General features: G+C 30.3%; 1 protein-coding gene across 1 annotated transcript; it reads left to right on the forward strand.

Moving 5' to 3' along the window:
* Positions 1 to 2,726: 2,726 nt before the first annotated feature.
* On the forward strand, positions 2,727 to 11,079 carry LOC119607716 (lactoylglutathione lyase). Its single transcript, XM_037961793.1, has 6 exons — positions 2,727 to 2,832; positions 2,943 to 3,034; positions 3,109 to 3,245; positions 3,305 to 3,391; positions 10,612 to 10,725; positions 10,865 to 11,079. Exons 2-6 carry the CDS (start codon positions 2,963 to 2,965, stop codon positions 10,986 to 10,988), a joined length of 534 nt encoding a protein of 177 aa, XP_037817721.1. The 5' UTR covers positions 2,727 to 2,832; positions 2,943 to 2,962; the 3' UTR covers positions 10,989 to 11,079.
* Positions 11,080 to 12,645: the final 1,566 nt, after the last annotated feature.

Raw genomic sequence — 12,645 nt, forward strand, 5'->3', positions numbered from 1 at the left:
CTAGACTATAGATTAGACTGTAGACTAGACTATAGATTAGACTATGGATTAGATTATAGACTAGACTATAGACTAGACTATAAACTAGACTATAAACTAGACTAAACTATAGACTAGACTATAGACTAAACTATAGACTAGACTATTGACTAGACTATAAACTATAGGCTGGACTATAGATTAGACTAAACTAAAGGCCAGACAATAGACAAAACTATAGACTAGACTAAAACTAGACAATAGACTAAACTAGACAATAGACTCGACTATAGTCTAGAATATAGACTAGACTATAGATTAGGCTGTAGACTAGACTATAGGCTAGACTATAGATTAGACTATGGATTAGATTATAGACTAGACTATAAGCTTGACTTTAGACTATAGACGAGATTAGGCTACACTATACACTAGATTATAGACTACGTTATAGACAGGACTAAAGACTAGACTATAGAATAGACTACAGACTAGACTAAAGACTAGAGTATAGAATAGACTACAGACTAGACTATAGACTAGATTATAAACTAGACTAAAGACCAGACAATAGACAAGACTATAGGCTAGACTATAGACTAGACTAGACTATAGACTAGACTATAGACTATAGATTAGACTATAGACTAGAATATACACTAGACTATAGACTACACTATAGACTGGACTATAGACTACACTAGACTATAGACTAGACTAGGCAATATACTAGACTATAGACTATACTACATACTAGACAATATACTAGACTATAGACTAGACAATAGACTATACAATAGACTAGACTAGACTATAGACTAGACAATAGACTATACAATAGACTAGACTAGACTATAGACTATACTATAGACTAGACTATACTACATACTAGACTATAGACTACACTATAGACTGGACTATAGACTAGACTGTATACTAGATTATAGACTACACTAGACTATAGACTAGACTATACTATACTAGTATACTATACTATACTATACTATACTATCTATACTATACTATACTATACTATACTATACTATACTATACTATACTATACTATCTATACTATACTATACTATACTATACTATACTATACTATACTATACTATACTATACTATACTATACTATACTATACTATACTATACTATACTATACTATACTATACTATACTATACTATACTATACTATACATACTACTATACTATACTATACTATACTATACTATACTATACTATACTATACTATACTATACTATACTATACTATACTATACTATCTATACTATACTATACTATACTATACTATACTATACTATACTATACTATACTATACTATACTATACTATACTATACTATACTATACTATACTATACTATACTATACTATACTATCTATACTATACTATACTATACTATACTATACATACTATACTATACATACTATACTATACTATACTATACTATACTATACTATACTATACTATACTATACTATACTATACTATACTATACTATACTATACTATACTATACTATACTATACTATACTATACTATACTATACTATACTATACTATACTATACTATACTATACTATACTATACTATACTATACTATACCATATTATACTATACACTAAACTATAGACTAGATTATAGACTAGACTGTAGACTAGACTATAGATTATAGACTAGACCACAGACTGGAATAGAGACTAGGCTACACTCTAGACTATATAGTAAACTATAGACTATACTATATAGTAGACTATAGACTGGACTATACAATAAACTGGACTATACTATTGCCTACAGTATAAATATAGAATAAACTATAGATATAGATTAGAGTATAGATATAGACTGGACCATAGATATAGACTAGACAATAGGCTAGAATACAGACTATATACTGAACTATAGACTAGTCTAAAAAAGAGATTATAAACTAGACTTATATTAGACTTATAATAAAATACAGACTAGACCATAGTTTAGAACAAAGGCGAGACTATAGACTAGACAACATACTAGACTATAGAATGGACTATAGAGTAGACTATATACTAGACTATTTTTTTAGTCTTTGAGCTAGAACACAAACTCTAGATTAGGCTATAAAACTAGACTACAGACTAGACTAGTATATAGAACTAGACTATCGACTGACTGTAGGCTAGACTATAGACTGACTGTAGACTAGATTACAGACTAGACTATAGGCTAGAATACAGACTATACTATAACAGAGATTATAGACTATACTATACACTAGAATACAGACCAGACTAAGTTAGACTATCAACAAGACTACAGACTAGACTATATGCTAGACTGTAGTCCAGACTATAAACTAGACTATAGTCTATAGACTATGTACTTGACTACAGGCTGTACTATAGAGTAGACAATATATTGGACAATAGGCTATTGTTCCCTTAAATATAGTTAGTTCTACAGCAAATTCTATTCATACAGCTTATTTTTATAGAAAATGTTTAAACAAATTATTATAAAAAGTAAAATTCTAAACAAATTCCTATAGAAACATTTCTTTTTAAGCAAGTTTCTATATAAATTTGAAATTGTTTTCTGTAAAGAATAAAGAATATTTTTTCATAGAAAGAGTATTAAATATAAAATATGTTTTTAATTTTAAATTCATTTTATAAAGAAATTTACTTGGTGCCCTTGTTTGTACACCCCTGTACTATAGAGTATGTTTAGCGAAAGCTTTTTTTGCGGAAAAAAAGCTTAAAAACATCTGGTGAACTTATTCATTCATTCCTCATACCTGATATCATTATCTCTCACCCAATTTAGTTGTTATTGCCACAACTAATTCTATAAGAGGTATGTACATAAGTTCTAACTAACACTTGATAAATTATTAAATTTTAAAATAAAAAAATCTAGATTATTCTTTCTTAATAATTTGCTAATAATTCATTTAAAATTTTAAGGTAAAAAAACTTACAGAAAAATGGCTGAAGTTACCGGTTTAACTAATTCGGAAGCTGATGAATTATGCAAATCAGCAGATCCTTCTACTAAGGTTTGTTTAAATATTTAATTTAATTTGTTAAAATACTTAAACTAACCTCTTTGTCCATATATTTTTCTTTATAGGATTTCCTTTTCCAACAGACTATGTACCGCATTAAGGATCCACGCAAATCTTTGCCTTTTTATACCGGTGTCTTGGGCATGACCTTGTTGGTGAAATTGGATTTCCCAGAAGCTAAATTTTCTTTGTATTTTATGGGGTTAGTTAGACAACTTTTTGTTGGCAAACATTTTTTAATTCGATTTTTTGTTTTATTAGTTATGAAAACCCCGCCGATGTGCCAAAAGATCAAAAGGAACGCACTAAATGGGCCATGAGCCGTAAGGCAACAGTTGAATTGACACAGTAAGTTTTAAAAAGACTTTGAACTTACGCATTATAAAGATAAAACTGATTGATTTACTTTAACGTATGCGTAAGAATATTTTCGTAGAGGGTGGGGTGTGGCGCAATGCTTTATAAGAAATTCTGGGAAATGTACTAAAGTAACCACTATAGAACAAACTATAGCCCAGCATATAGCCAAGTCCAAAATATAGTCTAGACTATAGACTAGGCTATAGAATAGACTATAGACTAGACTATAGACTAGACTATGGACTATATTATATACTAGACTATAGACTAGACTATAGACTAGACTATAGACTAGACTATAGACTAGACTATAGACTAGACTCTAGACTAGACTATAGACTAGACTATAGACTAGACTCTAGACTAGACTATAGACTAGACTATAGACTAGACTACAGACTAGACTATAGACTAGACTATAGACTAGACTATAGACAAGACTAGACTATAGACTAGAGTATAAACTAGACTATAGACTAGACTACAGACCAGACTATAGACTAGACTATAGACAAGACTATAGACTAGACTAGACTATAGACTAGACTATAGACTAGACTATAGACTAGACTATAGACTAGACTATAGACTAGACTATAGACTAGACTATAGACTAGACTATAGACTAGACTATAGACTAGATAATAGACTGGACTATAGACTAGACTATAGACTAGACTATAGACTAGACTATAGACTAGACTATAGACTAGACTATAGACTAGACTATAGACTAGACTATAGACTAGACTATAGACTAGACTATAGACTAGACTATAGACTAGACTATAGACTAGACTATAGACTAGACTATAGACTAGACTATAGACTAGACTATAGACTAGACTATAGACTAGACTATAGACTAGACTATAGACTAGACTATAGACTAGACTATAGACTAGACTATAGACTAGACTATAGACTAGACTATAGACTAGACTATAGACTAGACTATAGACTAGACTATAGACTAGACTACAGACCACAGTGGGGCAGAATGGAAATTTTTTGGAAATAAATCTGGCATTTCTAAACGGCTGATCCGATCGGGATAAAATTTGGCGTGAGCGTAGCCAAGGAGTATTCGAGTTTAAGTTTTGAAGATGAACCCTGCAGATGACCCAGGGACGGCGCTGTGGCGGCTCAAAGTAGGGTACCTACGACATGTAAAATTTTTAAACTCGTGCCATTTTTTTGTTTTTCACCCAAATACAAAGATTTTTATATTTTGTGAAAGCGCTCGACGAGATCTTGAAAAAACATGCTTGGACATACTACTTATCTCTTATAATATCCGAGTTATAGGCATTTAAAAATTTAGTGATACAAAATTTACCATACCTTGGTCCGCCTTTTTTTGAATACCGGGCGTAATTTTGGACCAAATGGACTCAATTTTTTCTTGTTAGTTAGACAACAAAATTTCCAATAATATACAAAAAATTTCAGATCAATATCGTTTACAGATCCAAAAATATACGTTTTTTAATTTAAAAATTCCAAAAATTTTAGATTTTTGGCGTTTTTTTGCCAAAAATGTGTCTTAACTCTTTTATTAATAAAATAAAATTTTTATTAAGAACATATAACAATTTTATAGTTTTCTAAAAGGTATCTTTACGCAGAACGCTTTGGCGTAAAAAACTTGTCCTATTTTTTGAAAATGTTGCCACTGCGTCCTTCCGAATATGACCTATTTTTTATCAAAACTTCAACTTTGGGCGACATGTTCTAAAATCCCAAAGCTGGGATCAGAAAACTGAAAGCAGTTTTGGAAACCTCAATATGTTTTCTATTTACTCCAAAAGTATTTTCCCAGCCCTGAAAGAAATGTGGACCCTATGGGCAAAAAAGTAAAAAATCCCATTTTTGGGATTTTCATTCCTATTTTTGGGAATTGCGGGATGCCCTTTGACCTTTTCAATTTTTTTTTTGCATATTCTTATTTGAAATGACAAATTTAACAAGCGTTGAAAATTTCATTGAGTTTTGTTCATAAATAAAGATTTTGTCATATATTACATATTTGTTTAATTTCTAAAACTATGATTTATATCAAAATTTTTATAGGATCGCAGATAGCTACAACAATTTAGTCCATATTAATATCATTTTTTAGTTAGATATGGAAATTCTCGACCCTTTACAAAAAATTTCAAGCCAATATCTCAATTACATTCAAAAATATGTTCATTTAAACCTGTGTCCTTTAATTTCATCTTTTTCATATTTTAGTATTAAGTATGACAGAACATACATTTGGTGTTGAATAAAATATTTGGACAATTTTTAAAAATTATTTAGTTAATTATTTTATTATAATATTGTATATAAAATAAAAAAAATTATAATTGTATTATGAGCCACGCACAACAACACCTAAATCACCCCACACAAATTACCTTTCCCGCCCACCGAAATATAAAACACAATTTAATACAATATCATCAGTTAGTATAATAGCTTTTTTTATTTGAACTGTTTGTCTTAAACCTACTTATATAGTTAATTCCTAGCACTACTTATTTTCTATAAAATAATCTGTCATATCGGTATACATATCCAGAAGGTAATATAAGTCCTTTAAATCTTCCTTGTTTTGAGATGATAGAGTTTCATAACAAATCCATCTTTTTCGCATAGTTGAAAGAACAGGATCAGAAGATAGAAGTAAACTATTAAAAATATCTTCATTCTGTGATTGCCTGGAGCATTTTCTTGAGCTGAATAGTTGAACATGCTTAAAATCTCGATTCCTCGCTTCCTGGGCTTCTTCTGTTAACTCTCCAAGTGGAAGAATATTCGATTCAATTATTATTTGACCATGACACAATACTTTGTGTACTGTTGGTGTTAGTTCCCTCCATGGATACAGAGATACAAGTAATTTAGAAATTTCAGATGTGTATTCCCCAAATCGATTTTCATTAATTTTATGTTTACTATTCAGTGCCATTAAAATAGTTTTAACTCTTCGAAGCAACTCCTTGTCGATTCCAGTTATTTTTGAAGTAATTTCAAAATCACGAAAAAACCTTCTCGACGTATTACCATCATTTGTACTACCGCAACTTGAAAGTGGTTTGTCGATGTTTAATCCCATCTGAACTTTAAATTCTTCTTGGATTCTGCTTTTTTCCGCAGCTCTCAGTTCTTTCAATTCTTCATTATTTTTTTGTTGATTTAGTAGGATAGTTTGTTTTTTTTTCTGGATCGCCTTGTATGATGGTAATATATTGTGTCCTTTTTCATGCAGAGCTTTCCTTAATATTTGGTACTTATTTCGACTGAGACCCAGTTCCAACATAAGCGGTATTGCTTCCTCTTCAGTAAAATTTGATTATGATGTTGGAGTTGGTATACTTTCCACAATTCGCTTAAGTCGTTTTGGTGATGCATTAGGAAGAATAGTTGCAATATGTACAACATCCATATGTTGGTTTTCCTTTTTCAGCATTTCGTTAAATGTATCAGCAATTTCCTCATTTGAGATTGAAAAAAGTTTTTGTGTGACCCTCTTTTTTTTTACCTTGAACATAAGTCTTCGTATGACTTGCAAGGCGCTCCTGTTGATGTGTTGTAAGTTGAGATTTCCGTAGTAGTTTCCATCCAACTACAAAATTTTAATCGAAATTTCTTTTGATTTCCATCCACAGACTTACTTTTTACATCAAAAAGTTTTAAAAAGTTTTCAATTTTTGATATGCCTGTTTTGTCTACTTTTCTACTATATGTAGTTTTTATATAATTTGAAATGTCTTCAATTCTTTCTGGCCCTTTTGAAGATATACTCCATAAAACGGAACACAACTCTTCGTACTTTAATGTAATCTTCATTGTAGATTTATTAAATATGGTACTTAAAATCTGAGAAGTTTACTTATATACCAATTCTTGTCATTTCCGATACAGGTATTCCAAAGTAAAAAATTACGAATTGTCTACCTATTAACATTTAGGACTATATTACTATAACCTGTAATTCAGTCATTGATATTTCTTATTAGTGAATGAATCGAAATTATCATTACCTGTATATTTTTACCTACATGATCATAAACGAAACAGAACGAAATGATCTGTCGAAAAAATTTAGGTAAAAAATAGTTATAAATTTTTGAAAATTTAAGCATAATGGGACCTTTCAAATATAAAGATAAGCAAACAAATAGAAAATAGGTAAATATAAGATTTAAATATGTGCTGTCATACTTAATACTAAAATATGAAAAAGATGAAATTAAAGGACACAGGTTTAAATGAACATATTTTTGAATGTAATTAAGATATTGGCTTGAAATTTTTTGTAAAGGGTCGAGAATTTCCATATCTAACTAAAAAATGATATTAAGGGATAAATATGGACTAAATTGTTGTAGCTATCTGCGATCCTATTAAAATTTTGATATAAATCATAGTTTTAGAAATTAAACAAATATGTAATATATGACAAAATCTTTATTTATGAACAAAACTCAATGAAATTTTCAACGCTTGTTAAATTTGTCATTTCAAATAAGAATATGCAAAAAAAAAATTGAAAAGGTCAAAGGGCATCCCGCAATTCCCAAAAATAGGAATGAAAATCCCAAAAATGGGATTTTTTACTTTTTTGCCCATAGGGTCCACATTTCTTTCAGGGCTGGGAAAATACTTTTGGAGTAAATAGAAAACATATTGAGGTTTCCAAAACTGCTTTCAGTTTTCTGATCCCAGCTTTGGGATTTTAGAACATGTCGCCCAAAGTTGAAGTTTTGATAAAAAATAGGTCATATTCGGAAGGACGCAGTGGCAACATTTTCAAAAAATAGGACAAGTTTTTTACGCCAAAGCGTTCTGCGTAAAGATACCTTTTAGAAAACTATAAAATTGTTATATGTTCTTAATAAAAATTTTATTTTATTAATAAAAGAGTTAAGATACATTTTTGGCAAAAAAACGCCAAAAATCTAAAATTTTTTGAATTTTTAAATTAAAAAACGTATATTTTTGGATCTGTAAACAATATTGATCTGAAATTTTTTGTATATTATTGGAGTCCAAATTGAGTCCATTTGGTCCAAAATTACGCCCGGTATTCAAAAAAAGGCGGACCAAGGTATGGTAAATTTTGTATCACTAAATTTTTAAATGCCTATAACTCGGATATTATAAGAGATAAGTAGTATGTCCAAGCATGTTTTTTCAAGATCTCGTCGTCGCTTCACAAAATATAAAAATCTTTGTATTTGGGTGAAAAACAAAAAAATGGCACGAGTTTAAAAATTTTACATGTCGTAGGTACCCTACTTTGAGCCGCCACAGCGCCGTCCCTGGGTCATCTGCAGGGTTCATCTTCAAAACTTAAACTCGAATACTCCTTGGCTACGCTCACGCCAAATTTTATCCCGATCGGATCAGCCGTTTAGAAATGCCAGATTTATTTCCAAAAATTTTCCATTCTGCCCCACTGTGCAGACTAGACTATAGACTAGACTATAGACTATATTATATACTAGACTATAGACTAGACTAGACTATAGACTAGACTATAGACTAGACTATAGACTAGACTCTAGACTAGACTATAGACTAGACTATAGACTAGACTCTAGACTAGACTATAGACTAGACTATAGACTAGACTACAGACTAGACTATAGACTAGACTATAGACAAGACTAGACTATAGACTAGAGTATAAACTAGACTATAGACTAGACTACAGACCAGACTATAGACTAGACTATAGACAAGGCTATAGACTAGACTATAGACTAGACTATAGACTAGACTATAGACTAGACTATAGACTAGACTATAGACTAGACTATAGACTAGACTATAGACTAGACTATAGACTAGACTATAGACTAGATAATAGACTGGACTATAGACTAGACTATAGACTAGACTATAGACTAGACTATAGACTAGACTATAGACTAGACTATAGACTAGACTATAGACTAGACTATAGACTAGACTATAGACTAGACTATAGACTAGACTATAGACTAGACTATAGACTAGACTATAGACTAGACTATAGACTAGACTATAGACTAGACTATAGACTAGACTATAGACTAGACTATAGACTAGACTATAGACTAGACTATAGACTAGACTATAGACTAGACTATAGACTAGACTATAGACTAGACTATAGACTAGACTATAGACTAGACTATAGACTAGACTATAGACTAGACTATAGACTAGACTATAGACTAGACTATAGACTAGACTATAGACTAGACTATAGACTAGACTATAGACTAGACTATAGACTAGACTATAGACTAGACTATAGACTAGACTATAGACTAGACTATAGACTAGACTATAGACTAGACTATAGACTAGACTATAGACTAGACTATAGACTAGACTATAGACTAGACTATAGACTAGACTATAGACTAGACTATAGACTAGACTATAGACTAGACTATAGACTAGACTATAGACTAGACTATAGACTAGACTAGACTAGACTAGACTATAGACTAGACTAGACTAGACTAGACTAGACTAGACTAGACTAGACTATAGACTAGACTAGACTATAGACTAGACTAGACTATAGACTAGACTATAGACTAGACTAGACTATAGACTAGACTAGACTATAGACTAGACTATAGACTAGACTATAGACTAGACTATAGACTAGACTATAGACTAGACTATAGACTAGACTATAGACTAGACTATAGACTAGACTATAGACTAGACTATAGACTAGACGACCATATACTAGGCTATAGGCCAGACTACAGACTAGATAAAAGACTAGAATATAGATAAACTAGAATATAGACTAAACTATAGATTAGACTATAGACTAGACTATAGACTATATTACAAAGTAGACTTTATACTATATTAAAGACTAGACTGTATACTAGACTATAGAATAGTCTCGGCTAGACAATCGAGTAGAATATAAATAAACTAGAATATAGTCGAAACTATAGATTATAATATAGACTGTAGATTACACTATAGACTAGACAGTAGACAAGACTATAGAGTAGACTTCAGGCTAGACTAGACTTTAGACTAGATTATAGACTAGACTGTACATTAGACTAGATTATAAACTAGACTAGATTATAGTATAGAATCTATCCCAGAATACAGTCCAGAATCGATTTTTCACTAAAATATTTGCACAAACATTTCCATTTCACTAAAAAATTTATCTTTATTTGTTTTAGTAATTGGGGCACTGAAAGTGATCCTGATCAATCTTACCATAATGGCAATTCAGATCCCCGTGGTTTTGGTCATATTGGTATTATGGTGCCAGATGTTTATGCTGCTTGCAAAAGGTAAAGACTGTTAATGTTTCATTTTTGAAAAATGTTTTCAAAACTTTTTCCAAACGATATCTTGATTTCGAAACATTATCAATTTGATTTTAAAATTTCGCTAAAATATTAAAAAAATCTTATTTTATTCTTAAATTAGATTCGAAGAAATGGGCGTTGATTTCGTTAAGAAACCCGATGATGGCCGTATGAAAGGTTTGGCTTTCATTAAGGATCCTGATGGTTATTGGATTGAAATTTTCAATGCCAATACTGTTTGTTAAGTATTGAAATTATGAATAATGTATTAAAACCGAAAGAAAATACTGGTTATTTTTTACGCAAATAAATAAAATGATATTTTTTACACTGAAACTCGTTTAAAGATTCTTTTAGCAATTAAAGAAATTTAATAAAAGTTTACTAAATCTCGAAATTTGTTACAGAATTTATTTTTGTTATTTAAACTTTTTTACTTAATTATTACGTTTCACGTATTATTATTCGTCTACGTAAATAACCTCTTTTTGAACTTGTCATAAATTCGCTAAATAACTGTTAGTTTAATGGTAAACAAATAAACTTTTTAAAAAAATAAAACATTTTGTTTGTCTAACAATCTAATATTTCGTGAAATTGTCCAGAAATTGTTTACATTGAGTGTTTTGTCATTTTAACTGCTACCCTCTTGTATTTAATTTACATTTAATAATTATTTACAATATTAAAAAATACCAACAACAAAAAGGTGATAACAACCATAAAGATATTTAATTAGGGGAATATAAAAGAGACGTGGTTACAAATATTTATTAAAAATTTATAGAATAAACTACTTTTAATATCTGAAAAACGAATTTTTGATTTAAAATTTAAGAAAAATGAATTGGACTAAAATTTCAAATAGATGTGATAATATCAAAAGGTCTCAAATATTTGCCATCTTCCCACTCGTATAAAATAGTACAGAATGTGCAACCTTAGAAGTTCAAAAAAACCATTTACTTAACGAATCTATTGATCAGACTATAAAGTAATCTATAGATCCGACTATACAGTATTCAATAGATCAGACTATAGAATAAGCTATCGATCAGTCTATAGATCAGAATTTACAATATAGAACTGGTTGGAATAGAGATAAGACTATATACCACTCTATAGACAATACTATATACTACTCTATAGATCAGATTAGCCTATAAGACTACATAATATTCTACAGATCAGTCTACAGACTAATCTATTGTCTGATCTATTATAAACTAGTCTATAGAGAAGACTAGTTTTATATACTAGTCTAGATCAGTCTTTAGATCAGCCTATAGATCAGTGTATAGATCGGTCTATAGACCAGTCTATAGATCAGTCCATAGATCAGTCTATAGATCAGTTTATAGATCAGTCTATAGACTGGTCTATAGACCAATCTATAGAGCAATCTATAGATCAGTCTATAGACCAATCTATAGATCAGTCTATAGACCAATCTATAGATCAGCCTATAGATCAGCCTATAGATCAGTCTATAGACCAGTCTATAGATCAGTCTATAGACCAGTCTATAGATCAGTCTATAGACCAGTCTATAGATCAGTCTATAGACCAGTCTATAGATCGGTCTATAGACCAGTCTATAGATCGGTCTATAGACCAGTTTATTGATCAGTCTAAAAATCGGTCTATATACAGTATATATATCAATTTTTCCTAAATTTCAATAGATCAGTCTATAGATCAGTCTACAGAGCAATCTCTAGATCAGTCAGTAGATTTAGATAAGTATATAGATTTAGAAAAGTCTATAGATTTGTCTATAGATCAGTCTATAGAGCAGTCTATAGACCAGTCTATAGATCAATCTATAGATCGATCTATAGACCATTCTATAAACTGTCTACAGATCACTCTACAGACCAGTCTATAGAGCAATCTATAGAT

The sequence above is a fragment of the Lucilia sericata genome, unplaced genomic scaffold (genome assembly GCF_015586225.1).
Source record: "Lucilia sericata isolate MDLA Ls3-8-SP2 unplaced genomic scaffold, ASM1558622v1 Contig000736F_arrow, whole genome shotgun sequence".
NCBI lineage: Eukaryota > Metazoa > Arthropoda > Insecta > Diptera > Calliphoridae > Lucilia > Lucilia sericata.